Here is a 21,028-nt window from a genome sequence, read left to right on the forward strand (position 1 = left end):
AACATGTAACTCATTTTATTAAAATATGAATAATGCAATGTCCACCAGGTGACAATGAAAACACCGAAATAAAAAGCTTCAAGGAGAGCCTTGATCTGAGATTAGTTTGTGTTTGTGAACATGAAACACAGGCTAAGAAATTTATACACAGTATTATTTTTGAAGAAAGGAGGATTGCGATCAGCATGAGGGTGTAGTGGATATAACCACCACTTGTAACTATGACATCACATGTGGGTGACAGTTCAAATCCTGGCTGTTCCACTTGGAATCCAGCTCCCTGTTAATGATCCAGAAAAAGCAGTAGAAGATGGCCTAAGATGCTGACACTCCAATGGACAACTGAAATGATCTTGCTTTGGATGAACCAGCACTGGGCCACAGCAGATATATTCAGTATCTATCACCAGATGGAAGGTTGCTAAAACTCTCCCTTTCTTTTCTGTGAATTGGTGCATCAGAACAAAAACATTTTAAGGGAAGCATGAACTGTTCACAAGAAGGTTACATTCTGCAAGTTATTTTATAACATCACAATGCAAAATTGGTTTTGTAAATCTTAGTCTCTAACAACTGAAAACTGTGAGAGCATTAAGAGCTAAACCTGAGAACATTTGTTTCCTTGGAAACTATTCTGTCTCTTAATCCTTTCAAAGCATTCTTCTCAGGTCTTAGGAGAATAATGTAGCACTTGGGGACAAAGATGCAGCCTAGGAGACCTGCACCAGAGGACAAGATGGAGAAGACCTCCACGGCCACCATGACCTTCCCCTTGGTGCTGTGGTAGACAGGCAGGAAGGTCACCCAGACACTGCAGAACACCAGCATGCTGAATGTCAGGAACTTGGCTTCATTGAAGGTGTCAGGCAGATTCCTGGCTAGGAAAGCCACAGTGAAGCTTGCCAAGGCCAAGGAACCCAGGTAGCCCAGGACACAGTAGAAGGCAATGACAGAGCCCTTGTTGCACACCAGGATGATGTGGCCATGCTCAGAGTAGGCATCTGTGTCAACAAAGGGAGGAGAAGTCCCAAGCCAGATGGCACAGAGAACCAGTTGGATCAGGGAGCAGATGGGAATAATGGAGTTAGGTACCCCTGATAGCAGCCAGTGTCTCATCCTTCCCCCTGGGGCAGTGAACTTGAAGGCCAGAAGCACAGTGATAGTTTTGGCCAGCACAGTGGAAACAGCCACGGTGAACACCACTCCAAACGTGGTCTGCTGGAGGACACAGGTGGTTGTGTTGGGATGACCAATAAACAGTAAGGAGCAGAGGAAGCAGAAGATGAGGGCGATGAGCAGGATGTAGCTGAGACAACGATTGTTGGCCTTGACTATGGGAGTGTCTCGGTGCTTCACAAAGACCCCAAGAACCACAGCAGTGAGGACAGAGAAGCACAGAGCTGTGCAGACCAGGGTCATCCCCAGGGGCTCTTCAAAAGACAAAAAAGTCACTTTTTTGTAGAAGCACTGGTCTCGCTCTGTGTTGGCATACTGAAGATCTGGACAGTTCACACATTGGTCCATATCTGGTGAGAAATGTACAATAACATCATCCCAAGTTCAGTTATTCCTGATTCACAAGTACATTCTAGAATACCCAACATAGCTAGTTTAGGCAAATAGTCCTTATTTAATGTGAAAAACAGAATATAAAAATGACATATAAAATTACTGGCAATTATTTATGTCCATCTTCCTCATGTTAGCCAGAGTTAACACTTTGTCTTTCTAAGTACCTTTCATAATGATGAGTACATTCTCTTTTTCTCCTAACCAAGCCCTAAGGGCTACTCTTTGAACCTATTCATGGTGCTTTAAAAACATACCTTAGCCTGTGTTATTTTAACAAGACAAATTCATTCTTCATTATTACTTTGGATTGGGAACTGATGATCAAGGTGCCAGAGGGTTCCATGTGTGGTGAGGGCTACTCTGCCCTTATACAGGGCACATTCTGATGCATGCTCATTTTGACAAGAGCAAGCAGCAGCCCTCAGTTTTTAAGTTTTTATTTAATGATTGCATTTTTCATACATTCACCTTTAGGAATATAGGGGTTCTTTTCCCTATTTCCACCCTCCCACCCCAACTCCCATCACACCTCCTTCTTCCTCTTCCTCTACCATCTCCTTCTTCATTATGGTTCATTTTTAGTTTGATTTTAAATACAGAGGACCAACTCCATGTTAAGCATAGATTTCAACAGTTGGTATCCACACACACAGACCACATATAGGGCACAGTTTGGGGACAAATTTTGCAGTTGATTCTCATAGTACAACTCATTAGGGACAGAGGTCCTACATGGGGACTAAGTAAACAGTGACCTCTGTTGTTACTTTAACAATTAACATGTTTATGTATGCATGATGTCAGTGATCACCCGAGGCTCTTGCCATGACCTGCCAAGGCTATGAAAGCCTTTTGTGACCAGAGGCTCCATCAGTATTTGGACAGGGCCATATGCAAAGTGGTTGCTCTCTCCTCTCTTCAGAGAAGAGTACATCCCTTTTTGATGACCTTTCCTTTCAACAGAGGTCTCAAGAGATCCTCCATGTAGTCTATTTTTTGCTGCAGAGTCATGGCTTTCCATGCCTGAAATGAGCCCTTCTTTTAATGGTGTTATTTCCTCTGTACTCTCATGGCCTATTCAACCACCCAATGGTTGCAGTCTTTGTTTTAATGAGTACTCATTTATTTATAATTAACATGAAAGTCAGAGTTTCAGAAAGAGGAGGAGAAGCAGAATGGAGAGAGAGAGAGAAAGAAGGAGAGGGGGACAGGTAGAAAGAGACAGGGAGAAAGAGAAAGAGGTAAAAAGAGGAGGGGAGAGATCTTACACCCAAAAGACATTAATAGCTGGACCTTGTATGTTTTGAAGCCAGTAACTGGGAGCGTCTTCTGGGCTTCCTGTATTGGTGTGAGCTCTGAAACTTGGGCCATCTTCAGCTGCTTTCCCAAGCATCAGGAGAGAGCTGCATTAGAAGTGTAGCAGCTGGGACTGAAACTGCTGACCAACAGGGATGCTACCATCCCTGCCAGAGGCTTAACCTACTATACCACTGCACCGGCCCTAGGTTCCCATTCTTAATATCATGGACTGGGAGATATACTTTGTGAATTTGGGTTGCACAGAAATCACCTAGCAATCTCACTAAAACATATCTCTTTAAGGTAAAATCTGGATTATGTCATGATAGGGGAAAGCACTGATTGACAAACCACATTACAAGGCAAATGGTCAGGTTCTAGAGAAACACAAAAGAGCTGTACACTTGATACCAGCTGGATTAGTTGCCACCCTTGAACGTTTTCATCAAAGAACACACTAGGATGCTGCCTGTAATCAAAGTCAGTCTGTAGATCAGTTTGAAACTTACTTGCATATTTCCACTTTCCTGTCTTTTTATCCTTAAACATGAATTTTATCTCCAGTCCTGTCTGTATCCTCTTATGTTCAATATATTGTTCCATTGAAGACTGATGTCTCAACTTGCAGGTTTCTTTCAATATTTAGTTAGTCTTTCTTTTGGATAGTTCATACTTTTTAGACATTACATGTGCCATCTTTTGTAGCTTTGTTTTCCAGAATTGGTAAGGAAAAGTAACTGCTTTGTCCAATTTGGTATACCAGCACTACTTAATTCAATTACCGATTCACTGATTTCAATACACCATCCCAATATCACTTTAAATGATGCCACTTTTATATCTTCCTTTTCAGTAAGTTGAATGTCATTCTTTTTTGTCAATATGCATGGAGCCGAACCTCCTGGGTAATTTTTCTGTATAAGTTGCATTCTTTCATCAACTTTGTATCCAATCTTCAACTGTAATTTCCATGTTTTTTAGCATTCTAAAATTCACTTTAGGACTGAAAGCTAATCCAACTTTTTGTCATGTTTGAGTGGTTTTGTTCTTTGTTTACAATTCATAGATCACTTAGATTTTATTACCTATTTTTCTTCAGTTATGCTAATTATTTTTACATTTTTTATGTACTATAAACTGAATTAGACTTTATGAAACTCTTTGTGCAAGATGTAGCCTATTTAAAAAATACTGTTGGATTTACATTGTTTGAGATTTCAAATGTATGAATTTATTTCAAAAACAGTGTCTTACAATTTCATTCTGCTGAAATATCTGGCAGTATTTTATCCATCAACTTGAGACGTTCCCATAGAAGAAACAGAATTTTATATTTTCCTGTTCTCTATAGGAGTTGAGAAAGGAGTTCATACGAAAATTGTTTATCACAATTCAAGTATTGGGAATTATTTTAATAACTGTGAGGATATTTGGATTTTTCAAATATTGCTCAACATATTTCATAATATTTCTATCTGGAAATATCTGAATTTATTCTATATTTTTCAATGTATCAGAATTAAATTATTAATAAGCTCTAATATTAGTATTTTATATTTAAATAGACATATACAGTTCTCTTTGTGTATAGACACACATACACACACACAAACACACAGTAATCTTATTGTTCACACTGTTCCATCGTGCTGATATCCATAAATCTTTTTTGTTTATGATCACAAACTTTAAATTTTTCCAATGTCTACTTACTTCAGTTTCCTTATAATGTCCACATTTTACCTTCAAGGGCTTGTGCTGAATTTGCAGTCATTGACCTACCTTGGTATGCATACTTATTTTTTTTTAAAGACAGCGTTACAGAGGGCGGTAGAGACAGAGTGAGGTCTTCCATCTGCTGGTTCACTCCCCAGATGGCTGCAGCAGCCAGAGCTGTGCTGACCTGAAGACAGGAGATTCTTCAGAGTCTCTCATGTGTGTGCATTGACCCAAAGACATGGGCCATCTTCTACTGCTATCCCAGGCCACAGCAGAGAGCTTGATCAGAAGAGGAGCAGCTGGAACTAGAACAGGCACCCATATGGGATGCTCGTGCTCCAGGCCAGGGCTTAAACCCACTGTGCCACAGTGCCAGGTCCACTATGCATACTTATTACTGTATATGTCAGCTTGTGTTCTTTTGATATGAATTTTATAAATGTGTGTACATATGTAAGCATAAGAAGGTTCTTGAAGATTTATATTTTGAGCAGCAATGACTTTTGTCAAAGGCTAGTTTAGCCCCATTTATGATATTTGATGTGTATTATCCTCAGGATGATATGCTGTATGATCTAAGATAGTTTTTCATATAACACACAGTTTGTTTAGAGTTGCACTTTCTCACTCCAAGCATGCTACACTTGAATTTGGTGACAGCATTTTTACTTATACAAGCACAAAGAACTCAGACATGAGTTTTCCTACACTGAATGAGCACATACATCACACTACTTCCATGGACTATACTCTGTTGCCAGAACCCTTCAATATCAATAATAAGTTTCAAAAAATTAGAATGATACTAAATATATGGTACAAATAACTACTCATACAACACAAGCAAAAACTGGAAAATCTTTATGATACATGTGATAGCGTAGCTCTGATTCATGCAATAAATCTTAGAAATGCCACACTGTTTTATGGGGTGATTATTCTCCAATCTTGATCTCTATTCATTTTTTACCATATGCATATCATCCTGAACTCCAACATGGTCAGCATTTCAGAGACATTCAGTCTTTTATATGCTTTCAAAAGTAATACAGAGAGTGTATTGTGGAAAGTTTTATCCTTTTGTGGATTATTATTGATTATAGGGATTAATTTCTACCTGAAGGTGGGAAGAGTATTCTCAGAAGTCATATTCCTCCTCTTTTTCTTTGCATGGATAAGTTGACAATTTAAGAAACAGGTGGTAACTTCTCCAAGAGGCAGGCACTGACTTACCTGTCTGATTGGAAATCTCATTCTCAGGACAAGGTATGCAATCAAAACAACAGGCAGGCTTTCCCTCAAGAGGGGTTTTCCTGAATCCAGGGCTGCAACTCACACTGCATACCGAGGATGGAGTCTGAGAAAAATCAGATGAGTGTTGGTCACAGTTCAGACTATTACTTAAGTTCCAAGTAGAGGGTTTTCAAGTCCTGCAAACTTATTCACTTAAACTGTAAACACCTGTTTCTGACACAATGACAACATTCAATTTGATTTTCTTAAATAGATTCAAAAGACGTGGTGGGAAATGTGTGTGTACTGTCCATCCTCAGACACTAAAAACATAAGAAAGTATTTGGATTGGAAGGGGAGTGGTTTAATGTCTCTAAGTGTCTTTTTAATAAGCCATCCTGCACATACTCCCTTAGCAGTTGGGGTGTAACAATGTGTCATATGAACCTTATGATCAGTCCAACTTACCTCTGTAATTCCTGTGGCCCACTCTATCAAATTCTCAGAGAGAGACAACTGTTCACTCTGTGAAACATATGGGGAAAACCGTCCTACTTTAACCTTACGTCCAAAACCATATGGAAAATTCCAAAAGTTGAGAATGTCGTATTCAGCTTCCAAATTTCTCTTGTGATTCAAATTCACTAGGTCACCAGCTGGATTGGTAAACTGGAGATTCTTCAGAAATGGGTGCAACTGAAAAAATGCATCATATTCTCATGAAGACTGCCCAAGTGATAACTCACCAAACCCAGGTTAGAAAGCCTCTCTTTGTCTATAATCACAAATAAACAATAGAACCTGTTTAAGGCCACTCAATGAATTGAAGTAAAAAAAAATAAACCTGATGAGAACTACATCAAGGTAAGTATGATTTCACTCATTTTTCTACAAAAACAAGGGGAGTCAAAAATATCTAGCTGTGAGATTCAGACCATTTCCAACAGTGCAGTCCAAGCTACCAACACTCATTTTCTCAGTGTACCTAGCACAACTATCTGTAATAGAGTTACTAGAATAAAGAACTGTGCAAATTATATGAGATCCCTTATGTTCATTGTAGATGAACATCCTCAGCAACATTTGGACCTGAAAATAATTACCGTACCTCTGAAGTTGAAAATGGAATAACACAGTCTAGGTATTTCACATGTCAATATTAAATTGATAGAATTGGAGAATATTTTTAAGTCACAGCATTGATGCTTATCCAAATTACCTTCCCACTTTTCCTTGGAGCCCTTTTGCTAATGACAAATTACAGGCAGAGGCTCATTTTTATCTTCTGTTTTGCAGAAAGGTTCCCAAGCTACTTGGATTGAACACCTGCAGAAGCTCTTAAGGGGATCACTTCAGGAGTACCTGTCAACAATGGAAACCAAGTTACCTGCCAGGGAGAAAATGCCACCTTTGTCCCATTGTTCACTTGCTGCATTTCTACCTCTTGTAGAAGCATCTCATGTATGCTGTGGGCCACAGCATACACAGCATTGTATATGTTGTAACTCCCATCACTCATGGTCATATCAAAATGATGCGGAGGCAATGATTCCAAGGAGGCATTCAGTGGACAGTTCTGCAAAGTTTTACAGGATGCCCCAGTAACTGAGCAATTAAAAGCCAGTGACCAGAATCTTGAGAGGATAGAGTCTTCTGGGTACTTGGAAGGATTAGCTGTCTGAAGAAAGTTTTTGAAACCAGAGATCTCACTATGGTGGTCTGAAAAAATGAGGGTCCCATGGAATGAGTGGAGCAGGAAAGGTTTCTCAGAACTGGCAAAATCCCATTGTGAGGTGGTGACCCAGACTTTCCACATCATTAACTCCCTCCATGAATGAAAGCTGGTGCCTATGAGTGACTCTGTGACACAGAAAAGAATCACCACATTTGCTGATGATTTTAGGATCTGAATTTGAGCACTATTTTGGTATGAAATTTGTGACTCTGCAATGGCTGGGATCAATTCCACAAAGTCTACACAGATGCCATTCTTCTGCAACTCTACTTTCAAATCAGTCATAAACTTAATACCTTTTGGGAGGTCTGAGGTGACCAAACCCACCCAGGTCCACCCAAAATGGAGCATCAAGGAGACCATGCCACGGGCCAGAGAAGTGTCTTTGGGTGCCATCTGATAGAGGGAAGGGAACTGACCACTGTCACTCAGAAGAGGTTCAAAAGGCCCAAGAGTCAGCTAAGGGAAAAGGCAAGAAATCTGTGTAAGGTTATTGTTGTAGTGTAAAATATTATTCCTGAAAAAGTTAAGCAGATATTGGAAGTGTCAGTTTTTAGGATATTTCATTTACACACTCACCTGTGGAATTTTGTAGAGTTCCAGCAGGGTACCCATTTGGACAGCAGTGCTGCTTTCTGAAATTACAGCAACAGACTTGCTCTGTTTCCTACATGTGTAATTAGGAACGTGCTTTTCCAGTCCCGCAAGCCAGATGAAGGAGTTCTCCATCACAGTCATATGACTGTGCATGACATTATAGAGACCAAATCCCAAGGTCATGTTGGGTAAAAGATGGGGGTTTTTGTTGATCTCCTCAATAGCGAAAACCAAGGCCAGAGCATACTGGTAGTTTTTGGACTGAAACCTGCATGAAATGCACAAGGATCTTTAAGGGAAAAGCCTCCAATCCAAATTATCATCAATTCTGTGATTACTCTGACAGATGGATTGGTCATGGCTAAACATTCATATGTTCTAATCTGTATGTGTAGATTTGCTGAGTACAGAGTGTGAACTGTTGTAATTGTAGGACACATGTCCTCACCAGAACCAAAGCTGCTACCAACTTTTACTGGTTTCCAAGCCTAAATGATTCTGAAAAATAAGATCTGCTTTTACATCATAATGTCTTGGACATGTTATCACATGGTTGTCCATGCAGCCAAAGAACATGATCTTATTTTTGGATGCATACCTCATCAATTTTAATCATTGCTGGCAACAGATACCTCTTCTAAGTGTTTGCATTTGATATATAAAGTAAATACTACAACAGGTTCTGGAATGCCCTCTCTAAAGTTCATGCACACCTAGAAGTACACTCCAGTTCTCAAAGTAAGCATGACAAGGAAAGTCACATCATCTGTAATACTGCTTCTAAATGTTTCCTACATCCACAAACTACAATGGTTCTTCATCTTACCACATCATTAAGTGCTTCTTGAAATAGCAGTCATACGATCATAAGGCTGCAGGTTGTAATGGGAAGAGAGTAACTCACTTGAAGGCTATGTGATTGAAAAGAAGGGTGATGTCCGAGCATTGATAATGGTAGATGGGAGTCTGTAATTGATCCTGAAAAATCTCTTCCCCATTAAACTTACCCATCAACCAGCATCACAAGCCAAGAAAATAAAATTGAATTCAGAGCTTGAAAGAAGGGAAATAGTGAAAAGGGAGGAGCACTTTAGAGAAGCTGGAAACACTCCCTAGGTGAACATGAATCACTGGGCTATGAGGCACCTGATGGTTTTCAATTAAGCCAGTCATGCATTTAGAACACTAAACATATGTTAAAGTAAATCACTATGAGTGGTATCAGTATTTACTCCAAACAGGCCTTCTTTACTCAAGTTTTCTTACAATATTGAATATAAATAGCCTTCCATGTGAAGGAAATGATGCATTTCTACTTTTCATTATGAGTGATATCAGTATTTACTCCAAACAGGCCTTCTTCACTCAAGTTTTCCCACAATTTTGAATATAAATAGTCTTCCATGCAAAGAAAATGATGCATTTCTACTTTCTAGGATCTGACATTTCACTAAGAATGCAAATGAGGAGCCCCTTGTATTTATTTCTGATGTCCTGTGTGTTAATTCCTCATGAATAGACTAGGTCATGCACACTGCTTGTTAAGGGTCACTGTGTGCTCCAGAGGAAGTGACAGTTTTTCAGTTCTTGGTTCTTGCTGTAACATAGTATGTATATATGTATGCATATTATATACGTATTCTCTATATATATTTATGTATAGGTATACTATAACCATGCATACAGTAGCTATATATATATATAGTGTTTTATGTATATATAGTTTCTATACATATTTGTTATCCAAATACGTCATTCATACTTTGTAGAATGAGGAAATTTGAAAATAATTATTATGAATCAAATAAAATTCAGTTTTGTATTTCATATATCTGTTTCTCTGCTCATTACTATGACACTTCCATTGTTCCGCATCCTCTCATTTCTTTCTCCAGCTGCTGCCTTGTACCAAAATGCCTAGACGGCTCTTGGACACACTGGAATTTGTAAGAGTTTATCTCTTTTATGCTGTGTTCTTTATCTCCAAAAACAGTTTATCAGTAACTGTTGTATATTCTAAAGTTGGTGAATCTAACATTGGAAGGTATAGCACCTAAATCTATTGACAGTTCAGTATTTCTTATTTTTTCAAGAATCATCAACACAGATATTTTCCCTGGGTTTATTAAGATTTGATTATGATCTCCAGTTTGCATGGCATACATCTTGGAGGATCTTGAGCTCTATTCATAGCCTCTTTTCCTACTACTGGAAATTCACTATCTCCTGGTCTCCATCATTAAGGGTACACTTAAATGATGTGCTGCATACATAACCATGGAGAATACTACTACTAATGAATAAATATTTCATGAATTGGATGCCATGTGCACATATCAAATTAGGTGAATTTATAAAAATCAATGTGAAGTGAGTAATATTGTTCTACCAAGCTAGTATCCATTAGATTTTTTCTGCAGAGATCTTTAGATAAATGCCTAAAATATTTCATCAGTTCCATCACCTTGGTGGCACCAACTATACTTCTCAAATCCATTGGCTTTAATGATACTGAAATGATCTATGTCCTAATACCTACCTTCTATCAAAGTTCTATGCAGCTGCAACCTACTTCCTGTAGCCTTACAGTAGAAACAAATTAGAAAATTGGCACATTCATAAACAGGTTTGAAGCAAACAATTCCACTGTCCTACAAGATACTATATTCTGTAGGCATGAAATTTATATATGCTATACATGTATATGAAACATTTATATTTAGCTACAAATAAAGTATCTTTAAGAGGGGCAGAAACAGAATAATCCCCCTTAAGAAATCTATTTTGCCCAGAAGAGGCAGAATCAGAGAAACACTGTAAATGTATTAGATTACAACCATTGAAATTCTTATGGGTATATTCATCAGTAAAATATAATTATTATTTTTGTGCAAAGCTGTTGCCCTGAGATTACTTTTATATAGAAAAAAAACTTTTTGAATCTTTTCTCCTTTACAAATGTAGAAGAAATGAAGTGTTCTCATGGCCCCAAATCTAGTACGCAGCTGAAAAGAGTGTGAGCACATGTGGAAGAGCTCATGTAACTCAGTTCATTCATTTCAGTGCATGGAATCTGTAAGAATCTGCTACTGAGGCACAATAGGCCCCTGAGCTGATGAAAGCAGACAGGGAAGGATAGGAGGATACCGACCAGATTCTGGTTCCCTCTCTGATGAGATAACATTTCCTGAACCATCCATGGTGCCATGCAGAAAGAAATGTCTGCTTTATGCCCCAAATCAATTACCAGCAGTTTTTAGGAGGGACAGAAGATGGACAGGGCAGGGATACAGAACATATTTGCCTATAGAATTGCAGACCCAATAACAAGTAGCTAATAAGTAAATAAATGGAAAATGATTATGGCAAGGAGAACTTACCATCTGAATTTGCGATATTTGCTGAAGCTCTTCATGATTATGGGAACCTCATATGTGTAAATGTGCATAAAAGCAGCAATCTCAATATCTCCATCCTTGTAAAATCTCTGTTCCATCTGGGAATAGCAGTCGGTACTATCCTGACAAGTCACAAGGGGAAACAGCTGCAGAAAGAGCAACAGAAAAATCAAAGGAAACATCTGTGAAAAACCCTATGATACAAGAGCAGTGGAACATGCAGGGTCATGCAGGTGGATACACAGTGCGTGTGTGTGTGTGTGTGTGTGTGTGTGTGTATGTGTGATTGCTTGAAACAAGCCACTTTAATACTGCTCCATCTGACCTCTTTCCACCAGCTGTCCACTCATCCATGGGGGAATCTGATACTTTTCTGCCCTGAGGCTCTGCAGTTCAGGTCTTCTGTCCTGGTGGAAAACACAAGAAGAAAAACATGTTTGTGAATCATCCTCTTCACCCAGGTGCCAGGATTTCCTCCAAGTCCATGGATACAAAGACTCAAGGGCATAACACCTGTTAGTTATATTTGGTCCAAGGGCTTTGTCAATAAACCACTCCATGAACTTTTGGCAATTATGTACCGGGATTGCATCAGAGGGCATGAAGGGAGGCATCAGGTGAGGCTTTCAGTAAGCTTTCAGACCAGAAATCTCCAGTGTCACCCACTACAATGACTCAAAGTGCAACAGGGCAGCCTCCCTCAACCAGTGTTCTGGGCAGCCACAAATCACTTTGATAGCACATGGACCCCAAACCAATCCTGTTTACAGAGATACCCACTAGGACATGTGGTTTTCAATCACTGTGCAACCAGTAATCAGCCTGAATTTAGATATGTCCATTCTGCATTTCTAATCACTTCATCTTTAGTTGTGAAACATAAAAAACTTCCATGTTTCTGTTAACCAAGGTAATCCCATGATGATCTGTTTTTGCACCTACAACCTTGGTTGATACTCTCATGAGAACCTGGGATTATTTGAGTACTTATTTATAGCTTTTAACTCTAGGCAGAGAATACCAGCTGGAAGTCACCTCTTTATTCCCACCACCACAAACACCAAGGTCAGGATCATGCCTGCAGACACCTGTATTTCTTGAATGCAAGTGACTTTCAGGATGCTTATGTAGGACACCATCAGTGCAGCTAGGTACTATTAATCCTTTGCCAAACCACAGACTGCACAACACAAGAGTGAACAAAATGGATACCATGTCCTATAGGCAATAATGAGGATCAACACTGACTAATCATTTGTGCTTGTATACCTGTGTGAGGTATTGCCAATGGAGTAAATCTAATAAGGGGGGTAGAGAGGGCATATATGAGAACTCTATTTTTCTACTCAAAAGTTTTCTAAACTCAAATTACTGTAAATGTGGTGCCTAATATTTTAAGGCAAACACATTTTTCATTGCTTAGCCACTGCTCTGATGCCATTAGGGAGATTTTGTTAGGGGTACATGCAAAGTGAGATGCAGTATAGGAACAAAATACCGAACAGGATTCAGTGACTTGCCTAAAAATGAAAATATAATTTCTTGACAAGTTAAACTTATTACTGATACATTGATGAAGCTTGTTTTCTATTCAGTTATACAAGAAAAATAAATCTAAATCAGAGAACAAGCATCCACTGTTCTCTCTAATGTGTAGGAAATAAAAATAGAGTCAATCTGAATGCACTTGATTCACTGAAAAGAGATTGGGAATGGAGAGGATGAACTCCATGCAATGAGGCGGCTTCAGGAAATCCATGGAAAATGTGTGTTATGAAACAGTTATGGATGAATTTTAAAAAATTGGCATCCAGATATATTCAATATTTTTGCTTAAGTGTTTCCTTCATATTTAACATTTTCATCTTCTATATCCTTAATGCCGCATTTGACATTTTTATAGTTTGTGATGAATGCTTCAATTTTAGAACTCCAGACTTATTTCAGGGAAATATATATTCTAATTGCATAAACTTTCATGGAATCTGAGATCATACATTTATGTCAAATTGAACTTTAGCAACATCATAAAAGTTGATAATGTTTTTTTCTATTTGAGACTTCTAATAATTTATATTGAAGTCCAATATCATGTAGGTTACTACAAAGCAATTTCCAAAAACAAAAATATGTGGACATTTGAGTGGGTAGGTACAGAGTTCTCTGTGTGTACAGGGAACACACACACACATGAACTTTCACTCATTCCACATCGAGAACACTGTCTCCAATGGACTATCCTGGACTATCTTCTCAGGCTCAATACACTTCAAATCAAAAGTAGAAATTGCTATAAGTACATTGTAGCATTAATGTCATAGCAAGCAGTAAGGGAAACTAACAAAATCCACAATGCAGAGATGAGCTGGCATGTCAGCACTCACTGTATCAATTCTCAGTAACTCCAAATTAGCTGTGCTGGTATGCAAAGTCTACAACACGGCATTTTTAACCATTTTGAATTATGTCCCAGACAAAAATCCCCACATCATCCATCTTCTAGCCATGCTTAATCTGATGCAGCTCCTCTGAATATAACAGAACATGACACTTTGCTAGTGTTGCCATTTATTGTAATTATCAGGAATCTGTTTCCACCACTATCCATCTAACCTAGGAATAATACTGCTGATTACTGAAGAGAGACCAAGATGGCTGAATGAGAAGGACATACTGTTATAATCTAGGAGGAGATATAAAAGTAAAAGTGGAAGAAACACATTCTCATGGGAGAGTTAGAGAGAAAACCATAGTGGGAATTCTATGGAAGGAAGAATAATGCTGTGGATCAGTGTGGAAGTTGCAGACATGGAATATGTTCAAGGACACAACAGACAATCCCAGCAGCCAAGAACCAGAGAAAGCAACAGTGTTGGAGAGGGAGGGGAGATCAGACTGCAGTGCCTGAGCCACTGGTTATGTAATTGGAGGGAGAGATTTCAAGAGTCAACCACCTGAGAGAAAATTGGAGAATATGGCTACATATCCTTCCAGATACATGTTTCCAACATACAAATTAAAAAAACAGAAGGGACAATACAAATATCATCCAAACTGCATAGAGGAATTGAACAGACATTGCTGCACAAATAGAAGAGCCAAAGGCCTTACCAAGGGTGCTAAACATTAGTAAACTTGTAATACTATTCAAAATCACACTGAGATATCACCTCACATCTGCTCGATTGGCTACAATAATTTTTGTTATTGAAGATTTTGTTTGAATGGAAGATTGAGAGAGTGAATGTGAGTGATACAGTCAGAAAGAGAGAGAGAGAGAGAGAGAGAGAGAGAGAGAGAGAGTATCTTCCATCCCATGGTTCACTCTCCAAAGGCCACAACAGCTGGAGCTGAGCTGATGCAAAGACAGGAGCCAGGGGCTTCTTCAGGTCTCCCAAATAGCTGCAAAGGACCAAAGACTTGGGCCATCTTCCACTGCTTTCCCTGGCCAGGAAGGGCACATGGATCCTTAGGGATCTTTGGTAAATGTCTCCAACCATGATTATTATAAACTCCAAACCTAGAACTACTATAGACTGAATGTTTTGTGCAAATATGTGGAGGTTGAAAGACTGCTCTGTAGCATGATCATAGTTGATGAGGTCTTTGGTTGGAAATAGCAATTTTTTATGGCTTACCTAGTTCTTTCTTGCAATTTTCAATATGAGACTGCAGAGAGAGTTTGTTACATCTCTCTAACAGGTGAAGACTGTAAGAAGAGGAAAGGAAAACTATCTTTAGTGGAGGCAGGAAACGTGTCTTGGACAAACACCAACACCAACCTCATGTATATTGATCCTGGTCTTACCAGCCTCAGCAATTCTGAAAAATAAATTCTTTTTGTTAAGTCACAAAGTCATGGTATGTTGTTAAATGGAAACTAGATGACTAACACAACAAGTAAATTGGGATGAACACTAGTTACTCTCATTTATGTCAACAGACGGCTCTCCCAAGTCCTTGGATTTTGTATTTGTAGCAAATGCCAGAACAGGCTCTGGAATGTTCTGTCTAAATTACATGTACCACAAGGAAGAGACACTGATTTTCAAAGGAAAGCAAAATGAATTAAATACAAATCAATCTTGCTGAATTTTGCACATGTTCCATCATGGACCAAAAATGGTTATTTATATTAGCACATCATTAAATGACTCCTTGAACAGCATCATCATGAACATGGCATTGTGCAAGGTCTTGGGAAAGAATAACTCATCTGAGGGCTATGTGGCTAGCAGAGGCAGGATATCTAAGTGTGGAGCATGGTGGAGTACAAGGCTTGGCATTTATAACTGTTAAGCCTCCTCCTTTTCAAAACTGGGCATCAGCTCCCACCCCAGATCAGGAAACTAATTCAAATTCAAAGCCTGAATGAAGGAGATTCTTAAATGCAGAACATTTAGAAGATGCCAGAATCACTGGGGGGACTTCAAGTACTGTAGATCAAAAGGCACTGCACCTAGTGAAGCTGAATGGCTGCCATCTAGTTTTCTATGGAAATCTGAAAAGTATGTTCATATAAATAATGACTATTGATAGCACTTCTAACTCCAAATAGGTCTTATTCTCTGAATCTTAACTCAAGACTTGCATGCAGATTGACTTGCAGGTAAAGAAAAACATTGTGTATTTCTACAGGCACTGACACAAAACTTCCCCAAGGTTAGAACACAGGTGCCGTTTGTGTTTCAAGTGTCCTGAGTATTCAGTCATGATAAACAGTCTGTTTCATGTTGATGGCTTATATATGCTCGTATGTTCTGACCAGAAGGTGTATCTTTCAATTGTTGGGCACAGGATTTTATATGTTTCCAACATGACAAATTATAAACTTGACTTTTCAAGTATCTCTTTATTATCTATGTTGCTTTCTGGGTGAGATAAGTGGAAAATTGCCAATCTAAGCAAAAATATATTTTGTGATCTGTATTTAGTCTTTCTCTTCTTTGTCATTCTTCCAGTTTTCCTCTGATTGCTCTGTTCTCTTCATCTCCTCCTCCTCTTCTCTAGAAAGCTGTATATGATCTCTGCCAAACAGGCTTTTGCTGAGAGTTTGCAAGTGGATACGATATATCATTCCATCCTTTATCTCTTCGAACAGGTCATCAGTGGTAAGAAGAGATTCTGACACTGGGAAATCTAACAGTTGGGGGTTTAGTGGCTAAAGCAGTTATTTTAAATTTAATATTCTTTAATTCTGCTGTCATCAACAATGTTTATTTTTCCTTCACGTGTCTAATGAGGTTGCTTTATAAGGTGCTTCTTGCATGATTTTTCAATTGTGAGTTGCCTGTGTCCTTATCACAATCTTTTCCTCCACTTAAGAACCATGAGAGTTTCTCCTGGTCATGGAATAATCCCATGTTGAGTGATTTCATTTCCATCTCATGTCTCAGAGTTTATCTGGGATTCCCACATTAAGTTGCCCCAGATGCATAGTGAAATACACATAAATCTTTTCCTTTTAGGATGGCTCTTAGCCTTTGTCTGTTGTTTTGTCTGCAAAAGCATTCAACTGTTTGCAATCCATTTCTTTCTTCCTGGGGTTTTCTCATCTAGCAAATTTAGGGAAATAATCCAAATCATACTCTTTGAAAGACCTTGATTTGTGTTAAATGAAGAAGGGAAGTCTAAAAACACAAGGAAGTAGAATTGGACAGAGGCTCCCACTCACCACAGGATTCCTGCCTCTGTCTTCCGATGAGAAAACTGTGTGCACAGTGCTGAGGCTCCAGACTTTGGCTGAAGATCAATTTGGTGGCATTCATTGTGGCAGATGTGTGGATCTCTGCAAACTTCAGGTGTTGCTCTTGAAGAGCTGACCTGAGAGGTTCCACAAGAAGGAGCCCTTAAGTCCATCCCCTAACACTTCAGGTGCATTTACTGCAGTCTTGCAGGCAAGGTCAAATCCATGCTCTGCCTCAGGCACCCTCTAGTGCCTGAGGGCGGTATTGACCCTGACTGAAAGGAAGGGAGACATGGGCATAAGAGCAGCAGACAGCTCCAAATCAAGACTGGGTCAACTGAAACATCCAAATATAATGGAAAGGATCTCCATGGGAACATCAGATGGCCATGCAGAAATAAACACGTGTGTGTACAGAAAGTCTGAAAGACTATTTAGATAAGATAAGAGTCAGTGAACTCGAAAGGCTTTCATAGCCTTGGAAACTCATGACTGGAGCATAGGGAGATTACTGATGCCATAAACAGGAGTGTCAATTTGTAAAGTCAACAACAAGAGTCACTGTGCACTTACTCCTCATGTAGGGTCTCTGTCCTTAATGTGCTGTGCATTGAGATTTAATGCTATAACGAGTACTCAAACAGTATTTTTCACTTTGTGTTTCTATGTGGGTGCAAACTGTTGAAATCTTTACTTAATGTATACTAAACTGATCTTTATATATAGAAAATTGAAAATGAATCTTGATATGAATGGAAGGGGAGAGAGAGCAGGAAAGGGGAGGGTTGCCGGTGGGAGGGAAGTCATGGTGGGGGGAGCCAATGTAATTCATAAGCTATACTTTGGAAATCTATATTCATTAAATAAAAGTTTAAAAAAATGCAAAAAAAGACTATTTAGATAGGAGCAAGTAAGAAACAACGAAATCCAGTCATTTGCAACAAAATGGAGGAATCTGGAACACATCATGCTGAGTGAAGTAAGCCAGTCCCAAAGGGACAAATACCATATGTTCTCCCTGATCGGTGACGACTGACTGAACACCAAGAGGGAAACCTGTTGGAGTGAGGTGGACACTATGGGAAACGGTGGCTTGATCAGCATAGCCCTGACTGTTAATGAACAACTTAGTACATTATCCCTCTTAGTAGTTTTTTTATCTGTTCTACTTAATATGACTGGTTTAGATCTGTAATTGATGCACAGTTATTCTTAAGTGTTGAAAATTAACTGAAATGTGATCCCTGTTGAACATGGTGGTGGGAATGGGAGAGGGAAGAGATGTATAATTTGGGACATGCTCAGGCTGACTTGCCCCAAGTGGTGGAGTTGGAAGCATACCAGGGGATTCCAATTCAATCCCATCGAGGTGGCATGTACCAATGCCATCTCACTGTTCCAGGTGATCAGTTTCAGTTCACAGTTGGTCATGGTGGAGGGACTGGGAGTCAAAGGGAGCACATAGACAAGTCTAGTACCTGCTAACGCTAACCGATGGAGTAAATAAAGGGGAGAGTGATCCAACATGGGAAGTGAGATACTCAGCAGACTCATAGAATGGCAGATGTCCTAAACAGCACTGTGGCCTCAGAATCAGCCCTAAAGGCATTCGGAGCTGGCTGAAAAGCTCATGAGAGTATTTCAGGCATGGAAAGCCAAGACACTCTGGCAAAAGATCTCTGCGAGTGAGATCCCAGTGGAAAGAACAGGTCATCAAAGAAGGAGGTACCTTTCTCTGAAGGGAGGAGAGAACCTCCACTTTGACTATGACCTTGTCTAAACAAAATAAGAGTCGGAGAACTCAGAGGGCCTCCATAGCCTTGGAAACTCATGACTGGAGCATAGGGAGATTACTGATGAAATAGACAGGAGTGTCAATTTGTAAAGTCAACAACAGGAGTCACTGTGCACTTACTCCTCATGTAGGATCTCTATCCTTAATGTGCTGTACATTGAGATTTAATGCTATAACGAGTACTCAAACAATATATTTCACTTTGTGTTTCTATGGGGGTGCAAACTGTTGAAATCCTTACTTAATGCATACTAAACTGATCCTCTGTAAAAAAAAAAAAAAAAAAGAAATTATCAATTCCCAACTTGACTCTCACTGGGATTAAACATGACAATAGGTCTGCTCTGATTTCATCATCCTTTAAAAAAAATCATCTATTATTTTACACTTTATGTTTCTGTGTGGGAGCAAACTGTTGAAATCCATACTTGATGTATACTAAGCTGATCCTCTTTATATTAAGATAATCAAAAATGAATCTTGATGTGAATGGAAGGGGAGAGGGAGTGGGAAAGGGGAGGGTTGTGGGTGGGAGGGACGGTATGGGGGGGAAGCCATTGTAATCCATAAGTCGTACTTTGGAAATTTATATGCATTAAATACAAGTTTAAAAAAAAATGCAAAAAAAGACTATTTAGATAGGAGCAATGGGATTGCAGTAGGTTTCCTTTTCTCTTTATAAATACTTAGATTCATTTGCCTTAAGGATACTATTGAATAATAAAGGATAACTGGCCAATTTCACATTGAATTTAAAAATGAATGCCAATGTGTTTCCTTTTTAATGAAATAAACAAGCCTATCATAAAACAGACAACTCATGAAAAGTAAGTCAGCAAAGAATATACTATTGAGATAATACATAAACATATGATCTAACTTTGAATGATAGAAATTATAATCAGATATATTATTGGCACATTAACTCAGGACTTAGTTTTTGAATGCAAAAATATAGAATTTCAGTTCCAGTAATCTTGCCTTTACAAACACACATACATACACAACAAAATTGTTTTGAAACTCAAGGACTCAGATACCAATTGACTTGGATATTTGAAGACACACATGATAATGGCTATTCATACGCAACTGAGTATGACTCAGGAAGTGTTGCTATGTTCTGAGACAGCCACATAAAGTTACTTGGGTGGGAGGTATCATAACTTTAAGTGCTTCTCAGGCTATAGCTGCTGAAGACACTGTTGGAGGGTTTGGGGAGAAAGAAGTAATATATGAGGAACTGATGACTCTGCTGGAGATGATGGGGACATTTAATTTAAGATGCCTCAGTTAGGGAAAAGGCTCTCAAAAGGTAGCTGCAATCTAGTGCTTCACTACTTATCTTTGAGAATAATGGAACCTGGAGCTGGGCAGTGGTGCAGTATGTTAAGTTTCCACCTTGAGTGCACACACTTTATAACCTCTGCTGGAGAGCACTAGGGAGAAAGGTACCCTAATCCACAGTTGGTGGGAATGTCAAATGATGCAGCACTGTGGAATACAGTATGGAAATGTCTGTGAAAGAAAACATATCTGCCATATGACCCAGTCAGCTGACTCCTAGGAATTTACCCAAACAAAATGAAATCAGCATGAAAAGGGGTCATCTGTACCCCCATGTTCATTGAAGATCAATTCAAAATAGCTAAGTATGGAATCAACCCAGATACCCATCAACTGATGACTGGATAAAGAAACCATGGTTTATACTCTAAGAATATTCATCAGCAGTAAAAAAAAAAAAGGAATACTGTCTTTTGCAATAACATTGATACAACTGGAAACCATGATACTTAGAGAAATAAGCCAGTATCAGAAAAGACATGTACTGTATGTGTTCTCCTATCTGTCATAACAAGTGCCTAAAAAGTAATGTATTGGAGTGAAATTGACAATTGGAGATTCCATGTTTGTTTATAGCCTTTGTCTCTATTTTTGAGGAATACTGTTGGTTTCTTCCTAGCATTGTAGAACACATTACATATGGTAGG

General features: G+C 38.9%; 1 protein-coding gene and 1 pseudogene across 1 annotated transcript; one reads left to right on the forward strand and one right to left on the reverse strand.

The window, feature by feature from the left end:
* Positions 1–591: 591 nt before the first annotated feature.
* Positions 592–8,410, reverse strand: LOC149121422 (vomeronasal type-2 receptor 116-like). Its single transcript, XM_089316322.1, has 5 exons — positions 8,138–8,410; positions 7,211–8,017; positions 6,292–6,519; positions 5,824–5,947; positions 592–1,526 (listed from the first exon to the last, which is right to left on the reverse strand). Exons 1-5 carry the CDS (start codon positions 8,336–8,338, stop codon positions 592–594), a joined length of 2,295 nt encoding a protein of 764 aa, XP_089172448.1. The 5' UTR covers positions 8,339–8,410.
* A 1,658-nt stretch (positions 8,411–10,068) lies between these two features.
* Positions 10,069–21,028, forward strand: part of LOC127489202 (vomeronasal type-2 receptor 116-like) — a 29,859-nt pseudogene continuing 18,899 nt past the window's right edge.

The sequence above is a fragment of the Oryctolagus cuniculus genome, chromosome 16 (genome assembly GCF_051225735.1).
Source record: "Oryctolagus cuniculus isolate XC-2025 breed Fujian yellow rabbit chromosome 16, ASM5122573v1, whole genome shotgun sequence".
NCBI classification, from domain to species: domain Eukaryota; kingdom Metazoa; phylum Chordata; class Mammalia; order Lagomorpha; family Leporidae; genus Oryctolagus; species Oryctolagus cuniculus.

Coding starts and splice junctions, on each gene's coding strand:
- LOC149121422 (XM_089316322.1), bottom strand. CDS start 8,338: ATGACCTTGGGATTTGGTCTCTATAATGTCATGCACAGTCATATGACT. Junction 8,018..8,137: donor AACTCTACAAAATTCCACAG/GTGAGTGTGTAA, acceptor CTTTTCCCTTAG/CTGACTCTTGGGCCTTTTGA. Junction 6,520..7,210: donor TGGCATTTTCTCCCTGGCAG/GTAACTTGGTTT, acceptor GCATTTTTTCAG/TTGCACCCATTTCTGAAGAA.